At 42.2% G+C, this 26,675-nt stretch overlaps 1 protein-coding gene across 3 annotated transcripts in view; it reads right to left on the bottom strand.

The window, feature by feature from the left end:
* LOC117501363 (splicing factor, proline- and glutamine-rich-like) overlaps positions 1 to 25,847 on the bottom strand; it is a 37,474-nt gene extending 11,627 nt beyond the window's left edge. The window contains exons 1-9 of one of the 3 annotated variants that reach the window (XM_034160222.1): positions 23,963 to 25,847; positions 23,784 to 23,914; positions 23,006 to 23,194; positions 19,345 to 19,646; positions 19,127 to 19,222; positions 13,073 to 13,269; positions 12,747 to 12,831; positions 6,947 to 7,058; positions 6,798 to 6,846 (exon numbers count right to left, since the gene is read on the bottom strand). In XM_034160222.1, coding sequence (XP_034016113.1) covers positions 6,798 to 6,846; positions 6,947 to 7,058; positions 12,747 to 12,831; positions 13,073 to 13,269; positions 19,127 to 19,222; positions 19,345 to 19,646; positions 23,006 to 23,194; positions 23,784 to 23,914; positions 23,963 to 25,691 — 2,890 coding nt within the window. In that variant the 5' untranslated portion in view covers positions 25,692 to 25,847. Of the gene's footprint in view, positions 1 to 6,797; positions 6,847 to 6,946; positions 7,059 to 12,746; positions 12,832 to 13,072; positions 13,270 to 19,126; positions 19,223 to 19,344; positions 19,647 to 23,005; positions 23,195 to 23,783 lie in introns of all 3 variants that reach the window. The other 2 variants (XM_034160223.1, XM_034160221.1) reach the window with 2 other exon arrangements.
* Positions 25,848 to 26,675: the final 828 nt, after the last annotated feature.

Genomic DNA, 26,675 nt, shown 5'->3' with positions numbered 1-26,675 from the left:
AATTATGTTGCAGATGTTTTAGCACTCTGTTGTCTTCTAGCATCATGTTCTATGCTGTATTGTCTTTGGGGCAGCAGGTTGAAGGCAGCTCACACGAACAGACTCAAGTTCATCAGGAAAGCTGGCTCTGTCCTGAGGGTTGAGATGGAGTCGTCAGAGTGGAGGATGTTGAGGAAACTGCACAGCACCCGGAACAACACCTCCCACCCCTGCATGCCATACTGATGTCCTGCAAGACCACCTTCAGCCATAGACTGAGACCACAGAGGTGCACCACAGAATGCAACAGGAGGGATCTACCTGTGGCAATCAGACTATAGTTCTTCCCACTTCTGCACGATGAATACATAAGAGCTATTCAGTTACTCCATCATGCTGCATAATTTTTTGTACCTACTGCATGTGTGTGTGTATATATATATATATATATATATATATATATATATATATATATATACATATACACACACACACACACACACACACACACACACACACACACACACACACTATTTTCCGCACCATAAGGCGCACCTAAAAGCCTTAAATTTTCACAAAAATCGACCGTGCGCCCTATAATCCGGTGCGCCTTATGTGCGCACTGAATTCCAAAATCTGTAAAAACGACCGGCGTTGTCTTTGACCGTCGGAATATCGGACCATTTCCCGGTGACACAAGGACGTAATACGTAAAGTACGTACGCTAGCAGCGTAGAGTACGTACCCTGGCAGCAATAAACCAATCGGAGAACATTACGTAATACGTAAAGTACGTACGCAGGTAGCGTAGAGTACGTACGCTGCCAGTGATAAACCAATCAGAGAAGAGTCCGTGAGTCCGTACACTTACCTCCGCCACTCCTCCGGTAGTTACCGTATACTACAGGTATCCTGCAAAAACATTTGTCTAAGGACCCCCAAAAACGGCACCAGCGAAGAGACATGCTTACGAGGCACAATTCAAACTGCAGGCTATCAGTTACACGGTTGTTCATGGGAATAGAGCAGCTGCGAGAGGAAACAAGAAAATGAACTGCACCAAAGTAAAAAGACCAAACGGAGTTTCCGCAGAAACAAAGCAAGGTGGCCACAGCTAGAAGACCAGCTGTTCAATTCAGACACAGAAGATGAAGACTTCGATGGATTTGTGACAGAACCATAATAAAAAAATAATGTGAGTACCATATTGTGAAATACCGGTAGTTCAAAGTTGTTAAAAAGTTAAAATACACTCACCGTTTTGCTTCAGTGACTTTTTTTTTTTTGTAGACTATGTTTTAGCGTGCGCCTTTTGTAAGGGTTAAGTACCCGCAAATTGAGGGCGCGCCTTATAATCCGGTGTGCCTTACGGTGCAGAAAATACGGTATATACAGACACACACACGTGGTGTGTCCATAAAGTAACGGTCCTTTTTATTTTTTTAAAAACCATATGGATTTCATTCATATGTTTTTACGTCAGACATGCTTGAACCCTCGTGCGCATGCGTGAGTTATTCCACGCCTGTCGGTGACGTCATTCGCCTGTGAGCACGCATTGTGGAAGTAGTGGTGCCGCCCCTCGTCGGATTTTCATTGTCTGGAAATGGCGGAATGAAAATGACTTTTTCCATCAGAATTTTTTCAGAAGCTGTTAGAGACTGGCACCTGGAAACCATTCGAAAAAGTTATCTGGCTTTTGGTGAAAATTTTACGGGCTTCACAGAGAATAAGGCCTTTAACTACAGGTTTAAGGACCACGACCGATTCGCTGATGAAGCGAGACAAAGGAACACCTCCATTTCGGAGTGTTAGAGGACAAGTTTGGACATGTCTAGCTCTCCACAAGTTCTCTTATACTCACTCGACTGGTAGGCACTGAAAGCCGAGATAGACATGTCCAAACCTGTCCTCTAACACTCCGAAACGGAGGTGTTCCTTTGTCTCGCTTCATCAGCGAATCGGTCATGACGCGCGAAGCCTCCGCGCGGCTTTCCATGACAAAATCTCTTTAAAAGTGAAATCTGCCGGAAAATGGCTGATGTCCAGCTCTTGTGATAACCAGAGAAAGAGCACACGACGGTCTCGAATCCACAGAGCCATCAGCTTAGAAATGATCCAGTAGTTTGTGCCGCGACGTCGCAGCTCGGCGCACCGACCGTCCTTAAAGGGGTCCTTAAACCTGTAGTTAAAGGCCTTATTCTCTGTGAAGCCCATAAAATTTTCACCAAAAGCCAGATAACTTTTACGAATGGTTTCCAGGTGCCAGTTTCTAACAGCTTCTGAAACAATTCTGATGGGAAAAAGTCCTTTTCATTCCGCCATTTCCAGACAATGAAAATCCGATGAGGGGGTGGGACCACTCCTTCCACAAGGCGTGCTCACAGGCGAATGACGTCACCGACTGGCGTGGAAAAACTCACGCATGCGCACAAGGGTTCAAGCATGTCTGACGTAAAAACATATGAATGAAATCCATATAGTTTTTTAAAAAAATAAAAAGGACCGTTACTTTATGGACAGACCACACACACACATATATGTGTATACACACACACACACACACACTCAACAAAAATATAAATGCAACACTTTTGGTTTTGCTCCCATTTTGTATGAGATGAACTCAAAAGATCTAAAACTTTTTCCACATACACAATATCACCATTTCCCTCAAATATTGTTCACAAACCAGTCTAAATCTGTGATAGCACTTCTCCTTTGCTGAGATAATCCATCCCACCTCACAGGTGTGCCATATCAAGATGCTGATTAGAAACCAAGATTAGTGCACAGGTGTGCCTTAGACTGCCCACAATAAAAGGCCACTCTGACAGGTGCAGTTTTATCACACAGCACAATGCCACAGATGTCGCAAGATTTGAGGGAGCGTGCAATTGGCATGCTGACAGCAGGAATGTCAACCAGAGCTGTTGCCCGTGTATTGAATGTTCATTTCTCTACCATAAGCCGTCTCCAAAGGCATTTCAGAGAATTTGGCAGTACATCCAACCAGCCTCACAACCGCAGACCACGTGTAACCACACCAGCCCAGGACCTCCACATCCAGCATGTTCACCTCCAAGATCGTCTGAGACCAGCCACTCGGACAGCTGCTGAAACAATCGGTTTGCATAACCAAAGAATTTCTGCACAAACTGTCAGAAACCGTCTCAGGGAAGTTCATCTGCATGCTCGTCGTCCTCATCTGACTCCAGTTCGTCGTCGTAACCGACTTGAGTGGGCAAATGCTCACATTTGCTGGCTTTTGGCACGATGGAGAGGTGTTCTCTTCACGGATGAATCCCGGTTCACACTGTTCAGGGCAGATGGCAGACAGCGTGTGTGGCGTCGTGTGGGTGAGCGGTTTTCTGATGTCAATGTTGTGGATCGAGCGGCCCATGGTGGCGGTAGGGTTATGGTATGGGCAGACATCTGTTATGGACGAAGAACACAGGTGCATTTTATTGATGGCATTTTGAATGCACAGAGATACCGTGACGAGATCCTGAGGCCCATTGTTGTGCCATACATCCAAGAACATCACCTCATGTTGCAGCAGGATGATGCACGGCCCCATGTTGTAAGGATCTGTACACAATTCTTGGAAGCTGAAAATGTCCCAGTTCTTGCATGGCCGGCATACTCATCGGACATGTCACCCATTGAGCATGTTTGGGATGCTCTGGACCGGCGTATACGACAGCGTGTACCAGTTCCTGCCAATATCCAGCAACTGCGCAGAGCCACTGAAGAGGAGTGGACCAACATTCCACAGGCCACAATTGACAACCTGATCAACTCTATGCGAAGGAGATGTGTTGCACTGCATGAGGCAAATGATGGTCACACCAGATACTGACTGGTATCCAACCCCCAATAAAACAAAACTGCACCTTTCAGAGTGGCCTTTTATTGTGGACAGTCTAAGGCACACCTGTGCACTAATCATGGTGTCTAATCAGCATCTTGATATGGCACACCTGTGAGGTGGGATGGATTATCTCAGCAAAGGAGAAGTGCTCACTATCACAGATTTAGACTGGTTTGTGAACAATATTTGAGGGAAATGGTGATACTGTGTATGTGGAAAAAGTTTTAGATCTTTGAGTTCATCTCATACAAAATGGGAGCAAAACAAAAAGTGTTGCGTTTATATTTTTGTTGAGTGTGTGTGTGTGTATATATATATATATAAAACTTCAGTTTCTGTACTCTGGCAAAATAATTCCCTTTGGGATAATATAGTTAATCTTATTCTTAAAACCGTCCCATGGTGCACTGCAGCACAAAGTCCATTGGTCAATGTCGCTAATATCCCCAATTTCTCCAAAAATATTAGTCCTATCAACTTTCCATTTTGGTAGTGTTCATCCTTTACTCAAAATACATAGGTATACCAAATGGCAAATGTCAGCTCTCCCCAGTTTCTCTGTGTTCAAGACATACATACACACCTGAGCTTGAGGAACACACATACCATCCTCCTGGGAGATATATATATATATATATATATATATATATATATTCATTCAGCTCCTAATCAGAAAACAGTTGTATAATAAAAAATGTGATTAAGGCACAAAATGCTTAAAATAGTTTTTATTTCCCTGCATGCAAATGCAATAGGAACACTGCACATTCCATTCCAAATCAAAAAGACAAAACACCTAAATAGTAGCACATTTTTCTTTACAAACTCAAACATTTGCTGTATAAAGTGAAACATGCTTTAAGATTTAGCTTTACTATGAGACACTCTAATATCAGTTATCAAGTTGTTCACCAATGAATATGGCTTTATACACCCTTCAGAAAACCATACACCCTTCGGCCTCAGGGTGTATGGTTTTCTTCAGGGTGTATAAAACCATATTCATTAGTAAAACAACTTGATAACGATTTTATCATATACCTATAAATGATAAATGCCCGCAGAACGCAATGTACGTGCTCTCCCTTCGCTCACTGGCTCCGGGGGTACGGCTGCAGGACCCACAAAGAATCCAAGTCATGGCCACAGAGCTCTGCGGCTGCGTTACCGAGAGCATGCAGCGGGCGCTGCGCATCAAAACAGTGAGCGTAGTCTCTGGACCTGTTGCTGCATGCAGCTTGGCACAGAAGACAGGGGGCAGTGTGAGTGGCCCGCTGCGGCGCTTACCGAGCCCGCAGACTCAGTAAGCGCATCGGAGGCAGTGAGAGCAATCGCGGTGATGCCGACTGGTGTCACGTACAATTCTTTCCGCCTCGCTTAGGAAACGGAGCTTGGAACTTGAGGTGGATGGATGATGACAGAAGCAAAACACCTTCACAATTTATGTCGATATTTTGATGAATTTCTTCATTTACAGCAGCTTCATTAAACAAATGTACTCGAATGATTATCAGCACGACGACGAGCTAACATTAGAAGACAGTTGCCAGTTATAGCTTCTGAAACAAGGGAGAAAAACAACAAAAAAACAAAACAGCACTGTTCAGCTGAAGCATTAGTGGACGTACGTGACACTGCTGGGAAATACACACGTGTAACAAGAGGTGAAGCTCTTAAAATATTTTACATCCACCGATTACTCGGGTGGTATGAAAAATATTACCCATCCGCGAAAAGGGTGTATTGCTATTTATTCTTTAGCGTTTTATCCAATCACGTTGGCGTATCATTTATAGGTATATAATTATTTGTATGACCACTTTCTGAGAAGTGCTTCAAATCTGTGTTGCACTGAGTCAACCAGCTTCTGGCAACTGTGAACATGTTTTCCAGTCCAGGATGACTGGACTGCATTCCACAATTCCTTGGCATTTCTTAGTTTCCTCTCAGAAACAGAATTTTTGATGTCACCCCATGGTATACGATAAATATGCTTGACACCATAGCATGAGAAAAATACCCATATCATGATGCTTGCTCCACCATGCTTTACTGTCTTCAGTGTAATGTGGTTTGAATTCAGGTTTTGGGCCCCTAGATCCAAAAAGAACACTCTTGCTTTTATCAGTCCACAAAATATTGCACTCTCTCTCTTTAGGCCAGTCAATGTGTTCTTGGGCAAAATAGCCTCTTCAGCACGTCTTATAATAAAAAATAAAAAAAACAAACAAAAAAAAAAACTTTGCGGGGGTTTCTTGCCCTTACCTTGGCTTTACATAGGCATATTCTAATTGCTACAGTACTCACAGGTAATTTTAGACCTCCTTTGATCACCCTGGAGCTGATCATTGGCTGAGTGCCATTCTGTCTTTTCAATGATCCGTTTGAATGGTGGTTTTCCATTTTCTTCCACAGCTTTCTGGTTGCATTTAGATCATTTTAGCTGAGCAGTCTAATTTTCTGTGTTTCTTTTTGTTTTCACCTCTTTAATCAACTTTTTAAACAAAGCAGTGTTGTTCTTAATGCCTAGAATGACCCATTTTACTTAGATTTTCAGAGAGAAATGCACTACAATGAGCATGTACACCTGCAGCCTTCATCCTTAAATAAGGGCCACCTGTAAGGGTGCAAAATAAGGGTTACAGAAAGAAAAATGCACCCTTTTTTAATGAACAAGCCAATATTCCTTTTTGTCACTTTCTGTAAAGTAATAAATATTTAATAAGTCAATTTTTCTTCATGTTTGGATTTGGAATAGAATGTGTCATGTAAAAGCTAATACAAGGATTCTGAGCTTTATTCCTTTAAAAAAAAAAAAAAAAAAAAAACACTGCTATGTATTATTCTGAACACAACTGTGTACAGTCTATAAATTTAGCACTACTTACAGGAAGCATAACCAATAACTCAGAATACACATATGTGCATACACACACACACTTACCAGTCATTGTCATGGAGCCACTAGAACCCAATCTGATTTCACTGTGGCTCTGTTAATAAATTAAATATATTAGAGCACACAAATACCATGCATCTGACCTTATTACATTTATTAAGTATTTGCAGGTTTAATTATGAAGTTGTACTCACATCCATGAAACTGCCCATTCGATAGCTCTCCTCACGCTGACGGCGCATCTGTTCTTCCATTTCCCTCTTGCGGAGCATCTCCTCCTCCCGCCTGCGGCGCTCTTCCTCCTGTCTGTTTATGGGCATGAGAGTATTATACATGAGGTGGGTTAAGGACCAAATATGAGAAACATCTGCTTTCCTTTATTTTTAGTTGTGGTGCCAATATATCGTCATGAGGTAACATAGATGAATGTATGCTTTTTTTTTTCTTTTTAGAATAAACTCTATACTCTTTAATTATTCTTTCACTTATATAAAAAAAAACCTGTACTTACTCAAATATCATTACGCACATCAAGAAATGAAATGAGCATAATGGTAAAGGAAAAAAAGGGTTTTCAAAATGACAGTAATTTTTCACATACACACACACATGCATACACGCACGCATAGACACACGCACGCGCACATGCATATAAACCGGATATTCGCGCTCACCAGACAAAAACGTGCCAATGGTTTTGTATGGTTTTCCATATAATAAACACCGTATGTAACAGATTTTCGCTCACATCGCACAAAACGTCCTGTCTGATCTCAATGTATTTCCACGAAAAAAAACCCTTGCACTCGTGAGAAAAAAAAAGTGGGCATATATTATTTCACATGTATAGATATTAACTGTGAGCTTGCAAATGATCTCTGTGCATGCATAAGCTCAGAGGAAACTGCTCCTCAAGTGAGGGAAAAGGTGCTGCGAGAGAGGCGCCCCTCCCGCTCTCAGGGATTCCTGTTCTCTCACCCGAAACCTATGTCATTATGGGGAGAGGGAACCAGGTCACCACTGGCTCTATTGTGATTGGTCCGTTCTGAAGATTGAGGTTTGATTGACAGCCCTCCTTCAGTCTCTAAAATGGAGACGGCGTTGTGTTAAATTTAAATGTGAATTACTGTCATTAAAGGACCAGTCAATGCAATCATTATACAATATAAAGGTGGGGAAAAACACACACACACAGGATTTTCAGGGGGCACCGTTCAGTCGGCAACACCGGAAACATTCACCACGTGAGTAAAAACCCAGATTTCCAGAGAACTTTCACTGATTTTGTCAATTCACACCTTGTTTGATTTTTGTGCAAATTTACAGTCATCACTCTGTACAGATTAAAAATCATTGTAGGTAGCCTCTCTATTCTGCAAATAGCCCTTCTGTAAAATGTTACACCAATTGATATAAAACGTAAATTTTGTAATAAATTGGTCATACTGTTTGTCTTAACGCATATCCAGCGAGGTCTGACCCAATATGGAGACATTTATTAAACACAAATATGGATCATACACTTTGGCTTTTATGTTCCTAGTTTGGAAGGAAGCCGTAAGTAAATAAGTTCATTTGAATGGCAAATTCATCTGTTTTATCTGCAATGTAAATGTGGCTTTAGTGAATAAAGGGAATTTGGAGCGGAATTTCAGACAATTCACAAGAAATACGATGCTAACCCGGCTAAATCCCCTCTGCTCGCTCAAAATGTTGAGGAATTGAAAAGTCTGCAAGCAGCACAATAATTCATGATCCATAAATATGAAGAGTGATGAATGTGGTGAACAAATTGCAGTGTTCCGTTCGGGCCAGAAGTCTGAAAACGCATTTATTCTGTTCTGCTGCGGTGTTCATGTACTGTTGGAAATTACAGCCTGTTTGCTTGGATTTTTTTTTTTATGTGGGTGGGTCTGCTTCACTGGGCTCAGGCACATTATATAGGCAAGAATTAATCTTTTGTGTGGATACAATTAATTATTTTAAGAAAAATAAAACAAAAACCATGCACCTGCCACAAGCAACTGCTGACTCTTCTGCCTGAAAACGTTCTCAAACGTTCAAATCATGCTTAATATGCACAGCTTTTGAATTTGAAAGCAAGTTTAAAAGCATATTACATGTGCTATCAAGCAGGTTGCAACATCGTGCAGGTCCTGCAGAACTTTCCACACATGGACACAGAACTTAAGCACCAGGACACAGACTGGGTGGAGCCTGAGAGTGCGTGTTGTGATCACTGCAGAGAGCATCTTGTCAGAATTTGACAGGCGCTTCACTGACTTTGCACCCAAAGAGCCTGTTATTTTTCGCAGTTTTCCATTTGGGGAAAATATAGATGTGGACTGTATATCGTCCAAAGTTCCACCACTCTTCAACCTGGATCCTCACACTGAAAAATGACATTGAGCTCAAATCCAGAGCAACACCTGAAATGGATGTCCAAATCTGGAATATAATGCAGACAGAGAGTGCATGAGTGCTTACTTACGGCTGCACTCAGTTCCTACTGTCCGGACTATGAGACCAGCTTCCTCCTCTCAGGGCCACAAGTCCCACTAAGGTAGGGAACAACTTTTCCAACTTGAGGCCAGTCCGAGGCCTACTTGTGCTTATTCTTTTCCACCATACACAATTACTTCAATGATGCATTATTATTGTTAAAACCTGCCAGAAAATTGTGTTATTATATTGGTGCACAATATATTGCAGTTACGTTGTGGCATTCCATATGGCTTGGTAGATCTCGATACACTGTCAAGGTTGGGCACCCCTGGCGTAGTGTGTCAATACACTCCTTGAGGTATCATCATCCCATCACTACTTCTAACCTTAGTCACATGAAATTTGGGGTTCCACAGGGGTCCATCTTAGGACCCCTGCTTTTCTTCCTTTATAAAGCCCCCCGTGGGCACATATTGTGGCGTTTTGGGATTACCTTTCACTGCTATGCTGATAACTTCTGGTAATCTCATCCACATAAAATCCTTAAAAGATTGCCGTGCATCAGTGAAAAGCTGGATGTCTAGCAATTTCCTACTTTTAAACTCTGATAAGACAAATGATGGTTCACATTAGAGCTAATACGAGGACTGCTTTCTTCCATCTGTGAAATATGATTCTTGGTCCAGTGAGACATCGGCATCAATTTGACCAGCTTAGCCTAGGCTCGTGTGTCATACATCACAATGACAAAGTGAGGAACCTTGGAGTAATGTTTGATCCTACGTTGTCAATTTTGATCCTACGTTGTCCTTTGACCTCCACATTAAGAGATATTACAAGGACTGCTTTCTTCCACCTGCAAAATATAGCAAAAATTCTTCCCATCCTGTCTATGGCTGATACTGAAACCGTGATTCATACATTTGTTTCTTCTAGATTGGACTACTGCAATGTTCTATTTTCTGGTTTACTGCAGTCCAGCATTAGGGGGTCTCCAACTGGTTCAAAATACTGCTGCCAGACTTTTGACAGGAAGCAGAAAGTTTGACCACATTACACCCATTTTGGCATTTCTTCACTGGCTTCCTGTCCCTGTGATATCAGATTTTAAGGTTCTGCTACTAACCTATAAAATTCTTCAGACTAGCACCGCCCTACTTCGCTGACTTGCTTAAACCCTATGTACAACCCCTGGCAAAAATTATGGAATCACCGGCCTCGGAGGATGTTCATTCAGTTGTTTAATTTTGTAGACAAAAAAGCAGATCACAGACATGACACAAAACTAAAGTCATTTCAAATGGCAACTTTCTGGCTTTAAGAAACACTATAAGAAATCAGGAAAAAAAAAATTGTGGCAGTCACTAACGGTTACTTTTTTAGACCAAGCAGAGGGGGGGAAAAAAAATGGAATCACTCAATTGAGGAAAAAATTATGGAATCATGAAAAACAAAAGAACGCTCCAACACATCACTAGTATTTTGTTGCACCACCTCTGGCTTTTATAACAGCTTGCAGTCTCTGAGGCATGGACTTAATGAGTGACAAACAGTACTCTTCATCAATCTGGCTCCAACTTTCTCTGATTGCTGTTGCCAGATCAGCTTTGCAGGTTGGAGCCTTGTCATGGACCATTTTCTTCAACTTCCAAAGATTTTCAATTGGATTAAGATCCGGACTATTTGCAGGCCATGACATTGACCCTATGTGTCTTTTTGCAAGGAATGTTTTCAGTTTTCGCTCTATGGCAAGATGCATTATCATCTTGAAAAATGATATCATCCCCAAACATCCTTTCAATTGATGGGATAAGAAAAGTGTCCAAAATATCAATGTAAACGTGTGCATTTATTGATGATGTAATGACAGCCATCTCTCCAGTGCCTTTACCTGACATGCAGCCCCATATCATCAATGACTGTGGAAATTTACATGTTCTCTTCAGGCAGTCATCTTTATAAATCTCACTGGAACGGCACCAAACAAAAGTTCCAGCATCATCACCTTGCCCAATGCAGATTCGAGATTCATCATTGAATATGACTTTCATCCAGTCATCCACAGTCCACGATTGCTTTTCCTTAGCCCATTGTAACCATGTTTTTTTTCTGTTTAGGTGTTAATGATGGCTTTCGTTTAGCTTTTCTGTATGTAAATCCCATTTCCTTTAGGCGGTTTCTTACAGTTCGGTCACAGACGTTGACTCCAGTTTCCTCCCATTCGTTCCTCATTTGTTTTGTCGTGCATTTTCGATTTTTGAGACATATTGCTTTAAGTTTTCTGTCTTGACGCTTTGATGTCTTCCTTGGTCTACCAGTATGATTGCCTTTAATAATCTTCCCATGTTTGTATTTGGTCCAGAGTTTAGACACAGCTGACTGTGAACATATTTTGCAACACTGCGTGATTTACCCTCTTTTAAGAGTTTGATAATCCTCTCCTTTGTTTCAATTGACACCTCTCGTGTTGGAGCCATGATTCATGTCAGTCCACTTGGTGCAACAGCTCTCCAAGGTGTGATCACTCCTTTTTAGATGCAGACTAAGGAGCAGATCTGATTTGATGCAGGTGTTAGTTTTGGGGATGAAAATTTACAGGGTGATTCCATAATTTATTCCTCAGAATTGAGTGAGTCCATATTTTTTCCCCTCTGGTCTAAAAAAGTAACCGTTACTGACTACCACAATTTTTTTTCTTGATTTCTTATAGTGTTTCTTAAAGCCAGAAAGTTGCCATTTGAAATGACTTTAGTTTTGTGTCATGTCTGTGATCTGCTTTTTTTCTACAAAATTAAACAACTGAATGAACATCCTCCGAGGCCGGTGATTCCATAATTTTTGCCAGGGGTTGTACCAATCCTGGACTCTGCATTCTCAGGGTGCAGGACTACTTTGTGTCCCTCGGGTGAATAAAAAGTCTGCGGGTCACAGAGCTTTCTCTTATTGTTCTGTGGAATGATCTCCTTGCATCAATAAAACAATCAGTCAATCAAGTCCAGACTTAAGATGCACTTATTTTCCCTTTCGTATGGCTAGTATACTGGCATAGCATTTCTTCTGTTTTTCTTGTTGCTTAATGCTGACAAATTATACTGTATTTGTTGTCTTTCTGATGCCTGATTGTTTTTTTCTCTCTGTTTGAGATGCGGCTCCATCCAGAGATGGGTCTGGTGTCTTCTTCTGCAACCCTCCCATCCTGCACACCAGCAAAATTTTCTGTATATTTGTTTTGTAAATTGGGTCGTAGCATGGCCCAAGCAGAGGGTCGCCCCTTGGAGTCTGGTTTGCTTGAGGTTGCTTTCTCAAACCAAGGAAGTTTGTCCTTACCACCGTTGCTTGTGTGCTTGCTCACAGAGCAGGTTAAGGTTAGACCTTACTTGTGTGAAGTGCCTTGAGGCAACTTTGTTGTGATTTGGTGCTATATAAATGAAAATAAATTGAAAATGAAATGCACAGCCCCAGCGTGTGCTCAGACTTCACTGACACATACAAAAATAAGTAAACTGCTGTATTTGAGAAGATGTCAACTTGGTATAAAACTATAACTACCTGAGCTGCATCTCCTTCCTCTTTTGCATCTCCTGGCTGTGCATCTCCTCCATACGCCGCAATTCTTCCTGCCGCCTGGCAAGTTCTACAAAGCAAAAAACCAGTGCAGTTGCAATACAGGAAATACTGAGCTCAGTATGCACAAGTAAGTACTTTGCTTATAGATAGCTAACAAGCGCATCTTATCAACTGAGAGCCATTGACAAGTTTCATAATAGACAGGAAAACCACAATCACCCCGTATACTTAAAAGGAATGCTGCGCAGATATTCTTCTACACATTTCATCCAAGTATGAAATACAGCAAAGCATGAAAAAAAAATGACCTTGTCTGAGCATGTTGGCCTGGTGTTCAAGATAAGCATCTTCCATCTCGCTCTCCAGCTTCTCACGAGCCTCCTGCATGTTCTTCTCTACCTGCTGCCTCTGCTGTTTTTCCATTTCATCCATGGACTTCCAGCGCTTTGAATATTCAAATTCAAAAGTTCCGGGACGGGCAAAGCGTGGAGGCTCCTCTCGCTCTCTGTTAAGAGGGATTAATAAAAACACACACCAATTAAAGAAATAATGCCCAAGCTTTCCATAATATGTTGGCTTCAAATGTTTGATGTTATAGCAGGTATGTTGATTCGCATCACATTGGCGTGAGCGTAAATCAAATTACAAAAAAGGTTTCATCAACAATATTTTTCACTGATATTCACAGAATACAGCTTTGCACATAAGATGCCATTGGCCTGTGCACTTTGACAGCACATAATTAATAGTGATAATTTTTTTTTTTTTTTTAGCATGACAATTTCAGGGCTGTGAAATGAAAACCAAAATCCGAGGAAAATTTGCAGGGGGTCTGGGGGGCATAGGCCCCCAGGAGCCAGGATCTTAGACGCCGTGGTATCCTAGAAACCAAACTGTTTATCTAATGATACATTTTCAACATCTCCTGGAACAAAAAATAAAAATAAAAAAATAAAAATCTCAAAATTAGTGCATATTTAAACGACCCTGTCTGTATTCAACATTTCTTTTTTTAACAGTCAATCATGTTGAAATAACAGAATATGACGTGGAAGTAGGACCTGGAATGATTTTCCTTTTAATTGTAAACTAAATTATGCATCAACTCAGAACAATTAAACTACATGAAATTCATGAAGACTAAAAAGACTGTTACAGCATTTCAAAAACCTGAGCTAAAACTTGTAGAATATTTTGAAATTCATGGTAAAATATCAGTAACAAAGCTTATAGTAAAAAAAGCCACATATTCTTGTGTAAATCCAATCAAAGCCAGTGTCTTTTTCCCATAAAAAAGTCTACATTAATAAAAACTCATTTGTGTAAATTCATGTAAATGCATTCAAAGCCAGTCTTTTTTCCCCCCATGAAAGAAGGTCTAGATTCATGAAAAAGTCACATAATCTTGTCTAAAATCCTGTTTGAACAGAAAGCGCTGTAACTAGGTTTAAGGATATGATTCCTTCTTTATGTTCTCTAATGCCATATACCAACACAGTGCAGAGTAGCTACCTAAACTCTGAGTGAGATAGAGTATCTCGTCAATTGTTTTACATCCTCATTGAAGACAACTTTGGATGCTGTAGCTCCTCTGAAAAAGAGAGCCTTAAATCAGAGGTGCCTGACTCCATGGTATAACTCACAAACTCACAGCTTAAAGCAGGTAAGTTGGAGAGGAAATGGCGTCTCACTAATTTAGAAGATCTTCACTTAGCCTGGAAAAAGAGTCTGTTGCTCTATAAAAAAGCCCTCTGTAAAGCTAGGACATCTTACTACTCTTCACTAATTGAAGAAAATAAGAACAACCCCAGGTTTCTTTTCAGCACTGTAGCCAGGCTGACAAAGAGTCAGAGCTCTATTGAGCCGAGTATTCCTTTACCTTTAACTAGTAATGACTTCATGACTTTCTTTGCTAATAAAATTTTAACTATTAGAGAAAAAATTACTCAACCATCCCAAAGACGTTCTCTTTGGCTGCTTTCAGTGATGCCGGTATTTGGTTAGACTCTTTCTCTCCGATTGTTCTGAGTTATTTTCACTAGTTACTTCCTCCAAACCATCAACATGTCTATTAGACCCCATTCCTACCAGGCTGCTCAAGGAAGCCCTACTATTAATTAACGCTTCGATCTTAAATATGATCAATCTATCTTTATTAGTTGGCTATGTACCACAGGCTTTTAAGGTGGCAGTAATTAAACCATTACTTAAAAAGCCATCACTTGACCCAGCTATCTTAGCTAATTATAGGCCATTAATTATCTCCAACCTTCCTTTTCTCTCAAAAATTCTTGAAAGGGTAGTTGTAAAACAGCTAACTGATCATCTGCAGAGGAATGGTCTATTTGAAGAGTTTGTCAGGTTTTAGAATTCATCATAGTACAGAAACAGCATTAGTGAAGGTTACAAATGATCTTATGGCCTCAGACAGTGGACTCATCTCTGTGCTTGTTCTGTTAGACCTCAGTGCTGCTTTTGATACTGTTGACCATAAAATTTTATTACAGAGATTAGAGCATGCCATAGGTATTAAAGGCACTGCGCTGCGGTGGTTTGAATCATATTTATCTAATAGATTACAATTTGTTCATGTAAATGGGGAATCTTCTTCACAGACTAAGGTTAATTATGGAGTTCCACAAGGTTCTGTGCTAGGACCAATTTTATTCACTTTATACATGTTTCCCTTAGGCAGTATTATTAGACAGCATTGCTTAAATTTTCATTGTTATGTAGATGATACCCAGCTTTATCTATCCATGAAGCCAGAGGACATACACCAATTAGCTAAACTGTAGGATTGTCTTACAGACATAAAGACATGGATGACCTCTAATTTCCTGCTTCTAAACTCATAAAATTGTACTTGGCCCCACAAATTTTAGAAACATGGTGTCTAACCAGATCCTTACTCTGGATGGCATTACCCTGACCTCTAGTAATACTGTGAGAAATCTTGGAGTCATTTTTGATCAGGATATGTCATTCAATGCGCATATTACACAAATATGTAGGGCTGCTTTTTTGCATTTGCACAATATCTCTAAAATTAGAAAGGTCTTGTCTCAGAGTGATGCTGAAAAACTAATTCATGCATTTATTTCCTCTAGACTGGACCATTGTAATTCATTATTATCAGGTTGTCCTAAAAGTTCCCTGAAAAGCCTTCAGTTAATTTAAAATGCTGCAGCTAGAGTACTGACAGGGACTAGAAGGAGAGAGCATATCTCACCCATATTGGCCTCTCTTTATTGGCTTCCTGTTAATTCTAGAATAGAATTTAAAATTCTTCTTCTTACTTAGAAGGTTTTGAATAATCAGGTCCCATCTTATCTTAGGGACCTCATAGTACCATATCACCCCAATAGAGCGCTTCGCTCTCAGACTGCATGTTTACTTGTAGTTCCTAGGGTTTGTAAGAGTAGAATGGAAGGCAGAGCCTTCAGCTTTCAGGCTCCTCTCCTGTGGAACCAGCTCCCAATTCAGTCCAGGGAGACAGACACCCTCTCTACTTTTAAGATTAGGTTTAAAACTTTCCTTTTTGCTAAAGCTTATAGTTAGGGCTGGATCAGGTGACCCTGAACCATCCCTTAGTTATGCTGCTATAGACTTAGACTGCTGGGGGGTTCCCATGATGCACTGAGTGTTTCTTTCTCTTTTTGCTCTGTATGCACCACTCTGCATTTAATTAGTGATTGATCTCTGCTCCCCTCCACAGCACATCTTTTTCCTGATTCTCTCCCTCATCCCCAACCAGTCCCAGCAGAAGACTGCCTCTCCCTGAGCCTGGTTCTGCTGGAGGTTTCTTCCTGTTAAAAGGGAGTTTTTCCTTCCCACTGTCGCCAAGTGCTTGCTCACAGGGAGTCGTTTTGACCGTTGGGGTTTTTCCGTAATTATTGTATGGCCTTGCCTTACAATATAAAGCGCCTTGTGGCAACTGTTTGTTGTGACTTGGCGCTATATAAATAAAACTGATTTGATGATTTTGAAATGATACAATATTATATCATTTGATTAAGGATTGTAATTGTGTGCTTATGATGAATTGTATTGACCATGTTTAACTGCTGACATGTTGTTGACTTCCCATAGCTAAGCCCAGCATTGACCACTTTGATTAAGTCATTATTTGATGACGGCACGATGCTTATGCTATAATATGTTTAAAGATCTTATGTTTTGTTAAACTACACATAATCGTTTGGAAATGCTTTTGATGATTTATCATGTAACTGGAATAATGTTTCATTATTATTAATTGTTTAAATGTGTTATTGCTGTTGAATGAACTCTGTGTGACCTTTTTCTCCTGACTCCCTGTGGAAATGTTTGACTCTCCTGACATATAGGAACTGAAACTTTCGTCTGTGCTGATATTAGAACTGTGGTTTCTCGCCGTCTGTACAATGGCACACTAAAATTGAAGACACCTCCATATATAGACTGTTGAACAGGTTTAAACTGGTTTTAGGATCAGATGTCCAGCCAGACATCTGACTCAGCAATCCGTTTGCCCCAGACATTCCCCCCATGCCACTTCTGGAAGACCTCTCATGACCTCCTGGTCTCCCCCAGTTAACCAATCAGAAGACGATAACACCCCGACTGAACTGAATTGAACCAACCCTATAAAGATTGTGTGTTTCCAGCATTCGAGGTTCTTTGCTGAACACACAACCTGTTGGTATCGTTGTTGCGTAATAACGTGTGTTGCATTGAACCCACCCTGCGCTTGGTGAATGATGACAATCCTCTGATCTGTTCTGTTGTATTCTTTAATAAACCCTTTAAGGTCTGTGTAACTGCAAATTGAATTCTGAGTTTTCTTGTGTCTCTCACGATTCATGAACACGCAAGGAACACTTCCAAGTCCTTTCGGACGTGGGGAAGGGTGGTATCCTTAACATCACTAAAGTGTTAACTTTAACTAAATAGTTATTAAATGTAGTGTTGGAATTAAAAATGTATGTCTTTTCTAAATGTTTATATAATCTAAAATAAAGTTATTGGTTTACCTAGTTTTTTGACTGTTTTGAGTGGATTTACACAGTACAGGTCAAAATACCCTGCAATATAATCAAATTTTTTTAACATAATACGAGGGTTAACAAATATAAAAAGTACACTGATGCCAACAATTATCTCTACGTCCCTGATTGTCTTTCGGACATCAAAAGTCAACCCCTCCCCCCCAAAAACTCTCGCCTTTTTTCCTCTAACCACTGCCATTTAAACTTGTCCTTCACGCCGTTATCACAAGACAGGCTGTCCCCTCTTTTCAAAATTGTGAAATCTGCAGTTATATTTGATTGTTTTCCACCCTAAAACTTCAGACAGCCCGTTTCCTGAAAGTCAGGTGCCTTTTCTGGTCATTTGGCTCAAGCCAGCTCCATTTTCTGAAGAACTTTAAATCATCTTGTGCAGCAACATTTCATCACTGTGATCAGAGTTTCAGCGTGGCACACAACTCACAGAACGTCATCTCTAATTCTCTTTGTGCAGTGGCACGTAACATTATCCCTTCAGTCTCGGATCATGACATGAAAACGTCAAAGTTAATATCCAATGTGGCGTCTCATCACAGATGTTTCCAAACAATGCGACAAACACAAACTTTGTGAATAATGCCCACATTAAATCTGACCAGGAAAACAAACAAGCCTTCGTCTTTTGTTTATTGGCAGCTTGCAAACCAACACGGCGCATTACCGCCAACTACCAACTGTTTGGATGTGGAATTTTGGCTTTTGACGTAACTTATGAAAAATAACCTGGAAACGCTCACCACTTGAGCAAAAACCCTGAATTCCGGTCATTTCCGGTAGACTTTCATCACTGAGTATCGAATTAGATGAAACGTAACTACAATTGACCAAAACCGGTTTTAACCAAAAAAATGAGACATCCTCGATTCTGTGTGAATTCAGCGATCTTGACGTGCAGCGGACTGTGAGACCAGAGCTGAGGGACAATCAACAAATTACCACAGCAAAAGAAAATGCTTTCACATTTAAGGTTTGTAGTGCCATCAAACTCTCATCACACATCATTAAACTCCCTCTGGTTAGATTAGAATGGGAATAAACCCCTTGTGTCTGATGATGTGCGCATGTTAATGCTGGATTACGGTTGCAAATATCCACTTTACCGGTAAAACTCCTTTTTAACGGCTCCACTAACGCATCACCAGTAAAACTCAATTTGCGACTGTAAAATCCAACATTAACATCTGCAAATCAGACAACAGGGTTATTCCATAATTAAACAAGCGCAAAAATCAGTAGTGCTTTTTTTTTTACAGCCTTTGCTGATTTCACAATGTGAGTTATATCTGGAAAAATGTCCACCAGTAACATACTTACGCTTGATATCTGAGATTCTTATGTGCTAATTTCTCTGGAAAACCATCTTCATCATCAAACTGCTCTAGAGGTTCTACAATCACAGGCCGAGGAGACCTATGGCACACACAAGATAGCCAGGCATGATTATAGCTACAAATACATGTACACTCGCAGTCCTAACTCAATGTATATTAGGAAATGTGGCAAATTACTACACAGTATAAAGGCACACTTACATGGTGAGCAGGAACACGCCATCATTACAGCGATCGAGGGCTTTTCTAGCACTGGGTTTGGAGGCAAACTCAACAATACCCTTTCCTGTTGAACGCCCACGGTCATCAACAATGACAATGGCTCGCTCTACAATTCCGAACTGTGAGAAGGCCTCTTCTAGGAGCTCGTTTGAGACAAAAGGGGACAGGTTCTTAACAGACAGAGCTGCAGAGTGTGTGGCAAATCTCACACGCAGAGTCCTTCCTCTCATGGGTGTATCATCTAGTTCTGCTTTGGCTACCTCTGCAAGCGCACGAGACTCCTGAAATGATAACAGCAATTATGAATTACATTGATCTTGACATATCTCATTTATACCTGAAAAGAAACACTTTTCAGAAAAACTACAGGTTTTGTTAATTTCTATTTATGTCCAGAAAGCTTGGATCCAGTGACAATGTACAGAGATCAAGGATTTGGTCACTACAATTTAATATTTATTTTCTTTAAGACTCAATAAAATGTAGTTGACATAGAAAACCTGTAAAGCCTAGTTTTAGTACACAGAAAATTCACAAGAGGTATTGGTAAGGGAATCGATAAAGAATCAGCTCAATAAGCCGAATCGATAATGGCATCGATACAGATCAAGTCTTATCAATACCCATCCCTAAAGGCCCTGTCACACCTTGACGATTTAGCCAGCGTATGCCTGCCATATTAAAAACGTGATGTAGCAACGAACTGTGTTAACTGACAGTTGTTTTCTGAAGCATTCCTGGGCCGTTTGTCGTTTTAATGCAGTGTCGCCTGAGGGATCAAAGGTCACGGGCATTCAATGTTGGTTTTCGGCCTTGTTGCTTATGTGTACAAAGTTCTCCAGATTCTCTGGGCTGTGGATGATGGAATCCTTAGATTCCTTGCAATTAAATGTTGATAAACATTGTTCTTAAACTCGTGGACTATTTTTTTTGTTTGTTTTTCACAATGTGAAAAACTTGTTCACAATGTGGTGATCCTCACCCCATCTTTGCTTGTGAACAGCTGAGCCTTTTGGGGATGCTCCTTTTATACCCAATCATGACACTCACCTGTTTATAATTAATCTGTTCACCTGTGGAATGTTCTAAACAGGTGTTCTTTGAGCATTCATCAACTTTCCCAGTCTTTTGCTGGCCCTGCCACAGCTTTTTTGAAATGAGTTCCAGGCATCCATTTCAAAATGAGCAGATATTTGCACAAAAACAAAAAGTCTATCAGTTTGAACATAAAGTATCTTGTCTTTGTGGCGTGTTCAATTGAAGAGATTTGCAAATCATTATATTCTGCTTTTATTTACATTTCATACGTTTCAACTTCATTGGAATTGGGGTTGAAGGAAATATTGTCGCCTTTGTTCCACCGTTTTTGGTTTTGCCAACATGCACAGTTTTCCAGCACAGTCACAGATCGCAGGCATCAGGTACCGGATTAGACGCTATGTAAGATCCAGGTGAATTACTCTCTGCTTCGTTCTTCAGTAAGTTAGTATTTAAGGTCATCGCACATTAATTAACATCTGGGCTTGCAACAACATCAAGGTATTCATGACTAAGTCTATGCGGGCATATGTGGCAATAATTAATGATTGCTGATGTATTTTATTTAGGAAAATTAGTGACAGAGACACTGAACCGTTTTGAACCACTGAATCAATATGAAGCAATGGTTAAGCATTTTGAAGCTTTTGATACAATTAGATATGGCGACATCTGCTGACCAATCTTTAACATAACATATGCCTGGAACAATAAAGCACAAGATGTCATCAAACAGTCAGGCTCTCTTATATGTCGGGCTGCAGCTATTGATTATTTTAGTAATTGAGTATTCTATCAATTAATCGATAGAATCAATCAGAATAATCAGACAGAAAGCATTTTGCATTTTTAAACAACAACCATCCAGGGCTCTTCCTAAGCAATGGCACAATGTTGCTGCACCATCACACAGACTGTTAGTGTATCCCTTTCTGTTTTCCTGGGTAATTATTTATCTTTCACATCTTTACAAGTTTTAGATCTTTCCAAGTGTCAAGTGTTTTTGTTTTCCCCAACTTGTAAAGTTTAACCAAGTTTTTTTTTTTTTTTTTTTTTTTTTTTTTTTTTAAGTTTGGTGGACTGGGACCCTGCGTGAATTTTTTTAATCCCTCTTTCTCTCCGATTTGGTAGATGCATTTCAGTTGGAGGCTGAACATTCAAGCTTCGCAGTCACTGGATTTTTTTATTTTAAGTTACCGTGTTTGTGAAGCATTGTGTGTTGCCCAAAAAGCGAAACACTCAGTGAGTGTCTAAGCAAAACGGTGTGAGCCACTCACGCCGGGCAGAGAGATGGACAGCAGCTGGCCGTCACGCGAATAGTCACTCCCCACGTAAAGCGGAGAGCAGCCAGCGGACGAAAGTGTAAAAAAGGACAAACACATTGCTTCGCTTTAAATGGGCAATAAGCTATTTCAGATGATCAGCGTGGACCGTCTTTCTCCTAAAAGCCTTTAATTTACTCTGTGTCATGTTGGAAAGCAGTAGCTTTTGTGCTAAATGGAATAGCGCTTACACAGCCTGTGCACATGCTCTAGTCTTCTGGGATTTTTTTTTAGAGCCGACCGATATGGATTTTTTGAGGCCGAGGCCGATGCCGATGACATTTGGGCGGGGGGAAAAAAAAAAAAAGACAATCAATAAATCGGCTGATTTGCCGATAGCCAATAAATCAGCCGATATTTTTTTAAATTAATAAAATGTTCTTTTTTGGACCCTTAACAAAAAAGGTATGAGCTAAAAGCTGAAGCTTTGTCCTCCTATTGATTAACTTTATAACAGAAGAATTTTCAAGTTCAAAAAATGCAATCAAGAATTAAAACCTTTGTGAAATTAGGTTCGGGATAAGGATACAGATCCTTATAAACTTACTTGTATGCTTTTGTCAGCCGATCAGTGCAGTGTGACGGCGAACTATGAGGGCCGGTGATGAATACATTTAAGCAGGGGTGTAAGCAGCTCTCAGTTGAATGGAGTCAGAGCTCCATCTACTGGACAAATGGTGCAAAGGACATTTTACACTGCCGACACAAACATTTCAGTAACTGTTCCGTTTATGAGACATTATCTGCGTTCTATTGGCAAAGGTTCGGCCGATAGTACTTTGAAAAGGGCTTATATCGGCCAATAATATCGGCCTGCTGATATATCGGACGGGCTCTATTTTTTTTTCTGAGCATGTTACACACAGGCCTGGCACATGTACTACAATGTTAAACAAAGCTTTGAGGTACAGAACTTGCCTTGAACATTTTTGTAATCAAATTATTCGAGTTACTCGACTAATTGGGTCAACCCTACATATATGTTTAATAATAAAGGTTCTATGTAATTTTTGATGGCATTTTTGTTTAAAAACATTAATAATATACTTGTGTTATAATCCCTGAAGGTATCTTCCCAAGGGATTAATAAAGTTCTAAATAAGGTTCTATCAAAACCAATGTAATGTGATTGTGCCACCATAACATACTGTATATAACAGAAACATAAATTCTGAAATGCTTGTGCAACTACAGACTGTTATGACCATTTTACACAATTGAATTTACATCCTCTCTGACAGACCAGCAGCCACCCACGTATACATTTTGGACTTTCTTACCAGTCTGATGAAGCCAAAGCCTTTGGCTTTGTTAACGAACACTTCATTAGGTTCTCCATACTTTTCGAAAAGCAACCTGAATTCATCTTCTGCGATATCTTTCGGCAGATTCCCAACGAAGAGGCGACACCGCTGAGTGTATGGTTTCTCACCGGGTTTCAGCAGCCTGGACAGTGTGGCCTTAAACTCCTGGAAAATAAAGACAGTCATTTAATTCGATGCAAAGTAAATTTGAAATTTATTAATTTACATAGTTCCACTTCGCGATTAGATTGCCTCAAGGCACTTCACACAGCATAATAAACAGAGAAAACTGAATTAAAAATAAAAGACAAAAGCATAAAAACAATAAAACAAGGAAAACAAATGAGCCTTTAAAAGTCTCCACAGTAGCCTACACCTTAAAGTAGCGCACACATGCAATTCTTTTAACAGATACAAAATTAGATGCCACGACTTTATGGTTAATAAAAAAAAACAACAACATTACCAAATTGTAGTTTTTTTTTTTGCTTGCTTTAAAGACTTAAGTGTTTTCGTTTACCACCAGAACCTGATTTTACACAAAATGGCGGACAGACTTCACGAAGGTGCGCTCGTTTCCTCGACTGGCTACAACAAAAAGGACGCGAGCGGAAACGTCGCAACGACAATTTTACCAAACACCGCCCACCAGAGCTGTTCAGTTTCAGAAATCAAGCGGCCTTTTGACTGTGCAGCCAAACAGCTAATAAACGTAACTCACACACACACACACGAGGAATAAAGTGGTACAGACCGACGGCTCACTCTGCTCCGTCTCTGGAGTACTGGTGTTCTGTTCCATCGGTTCCGGTTCAGCGTTGGGTGCTGGCTTCTGGCCGTGATGAGGCTCCGGTCTCTGGTCGAAGTGGAGCCTTGGTCTCTGTCCTTGTTGGGTTCCCGATCTCTGGCCCTGCTGGGATCCTTGTTGGGTTCCCGATCTCTGGCCCTGCTGGGATCCTTGTTGGGTTCCCGATCTCTGGCCCTGCTGGGATCCTTGTTGGGTTCCCGATCTCTGGCCCTGCTGGGATCCTTGTTGGGTTCCCGATCTCTGGCCCTGCTGGGATCCTTGTTGGGTTCCCGGTCTCTGGCCCTGCTGGGATCCTTGTTGGGTTCCCGGTCTCTGGCCCTGCTGGGATCCTTGTTGGGTTCCCGGTCTCTGGCCCTGCTGGGATCCTTGTTGGGTTCCCGGTCTCTGGCCCTGCTGGGATCCTTGTTGGGTTCCCGGTCTCTGGCCCTGTTGGGGTCCCGATTCGTTACCCGACTGGGATCCCTGTTGAGGCCCAGGTCTTTGGCTGTGCTGGGCTCCCGGTCTCTGGCCCTGCTGGGGACCATGCTGCTGGGCTCCCGGTCTCTGGCCCTGCTGGGGACCATGCTGCTGGGCTCCCGGTCTCTGGCCCTGCTGGGGACCCTGCTGCTGGGCTCCCGGTCTCTGGCCCTGCTGGGGACCCTGCTGCTGGGCTCCCGGTCTCTGGCCCTGCTGGGGACCATGCTGCTGGGCTCCCGGTCTCTGGCCCTGCTGGGGACCATGCTGCTGGGCTCCCGGTCTCTGGCCCTGCTGGGGACTCTGCTGCTGGGCTCCCGGTCTCTGGCCCTGCTGGGGACCCTGCTGCTGGGCTCCCGGTCTCTGGCCCTGCTGGGGACCCTGCTGCTGGGCTCCCGGTCTCTGGCCCTGCTGGGGACCCTGCTGCTGGGCTCCCGGTCTCTGGCCCTGCTGGGGACCCTGCTGCTGGGCTCCCGGTCCCTGGCCCTGCTGGGGACCCTGCTGCTGGGCTCCCGGTCCCTGGCCCTGCTGGGGACCCTGCTGCTGGGCTCCCGGTCCCTGGCCCTGCTGGGGACCCTGCTGCTGGGCTCCCGGTCCCTGGCCCTGCTGGGGACCCTGCTGCTGGGCTCCCAGTCCCTGGCCCTGCTGGGGACCCTGCTGCTGGGCTCCCGGTCTCTGGCCCTGCTGGGGACCCTGCTGCTGGGCTCCCGGTCTCTGGCCCTGCTGGGGGCCCTGTTGCTGGGCTCCCGGTCTCTGGCCCTGCTGAGGGCCCTGCTGCTGGGCTCCCGGTCTCTGGCCCTGCTGGGGACCCTGTTGCTGGGCTCCCGGTCTCTGGCCCTGCTGGGGACCCTGCTGCTGGGTTCCCGGTCTCTGGCCTTGCTGGGGACCCTGCTGCTGGGTTCCCGGTCTCTGGCCCTGTTGGGGACTCTGTTGAGGACCCTGCTGAGATCCGGGTTTCTGGTCCTGCTGTGGTGCCGGTTTGGGGCTCTGCTGGGGTTCGGGTTTTAGGTTCTGAGGAGGCTTCTGCTGTTCCTTTCCTCCGGGCGACTTGAGCTGCTCGCCCTCGGCCTGGCTGGGCTGGTTCGGCGGCGGGGTCTGGATCTTGGTCTGGCCTCCGGCGGCTTCCTGCTGCTCCTGCATCGGGCCCTTCATGGTGAGAGCCGGGCCAGGAGGCGGAGGAGGGATGATGGGCAGACCCTGCTGGTCCTGGTGCGGTTTCTGTGGGCTCGGCTGGCCTGGAGACCGGTTAAAGTTGTCTCTACGGTTCTGGAAGGGATGGTTCCTGAAGTTGTTGTTCCCCATCATGCTGCCGCGCATCGGGCCTCCGGGTCCTCCGCCCCTACGCGGCTGAAACGTGTTCATTCCGTAGGCGCCGCGATTATTATTGTTAAGCCGAGACATTACGTCGTGTTACTCCACGTAATACGAATTTAAAAAGTCAAAAACGATCCGCTTTATGTCGTAAAAACTGCTTCTTACGAAACGCGTCAGTCTCCTCAAAATGGCGACTGCAGTGTTCTTCACGCGAACGTTTTTTCTTTCTTCAGAGCCGAAAGCAGCCGGTCTGCTCTGATTGGTCTACTACCTCGCCGGAGGCGTGGTTAAGCACCATGCAGACGCGCCCTGCTCAGCGTGCGGCTCTCGTTGGAGCGACAACATACAGAAAGTGTCTCTTCCCAGACACAGATCTCAAACACGCATATAAAAAATGGCCTCTAGGGGGCGCCGCAAAATATGAAAACTGCTATCACTTTTGATTGGATTATCCTATTTTAACATATGAGGTATGTATGGCTTCAGAATTAAAAGGATAAACTGGTATGTCAAATATTTGGTGACCAGATTAAAAATAAATACACTTTTAGCCAAATATATTAAATGGATACAAGCATAATAGTACTTTTTAAAGAATAAATTCTGAAAATGTTCTCACAGTTGCTATAAAACATGCTAATTTAATGAATCAACTGGATTTGAGATTGGTGTTCAGAATATCAAAGACAGGTGAGCTACCCATACACAAATTAGGCTGCATATGTGTGGAAGCACTTAGATATGAAACACCCAACTTTCATGCCTTTAGTTATTGTATGCACTTTCTAATTATTTAACTGCTTCAATATTATATGCCATCTACTGCCACACAAGGGCAGACTAGCAGGCACGTGTACTAGAGGTGGGCGATACCTGGAATTTTAGTATTGATCCGATACCAAGTAAATACAGGCCCAGTATCACCAAAATCGATACCAATACCGATACCTTTTACCTATACCTTACCTATACCTATATTCGTATAAGGTACCGTATTGCTCTGGTAGTCTGACTTCTGTCTTGACTCTTGTAGAGAAGAAAATGATAAAGATATCAAGAAGGCATTTTGCG

The sequence above is a fragment of the Thalassophryne amazonica genome, chromosome 20 (assembly GCF_902500255.1).
Source record: "Thalassophryne amazonica chromosome 20, fThaAma1.1, whole genome shotgun sequence".
In the NCBI taxonomy this organism is placed as follows: Eukaryota; Metazoa; Chordata; class Actinopteri; order Batrachoidiformes; family Batrachoididae; genus Thalassophryne; species Thalassophryne amazonica.
This window is presented reverse-complemented; position numbering and strand designations above follow the sequence as displayed.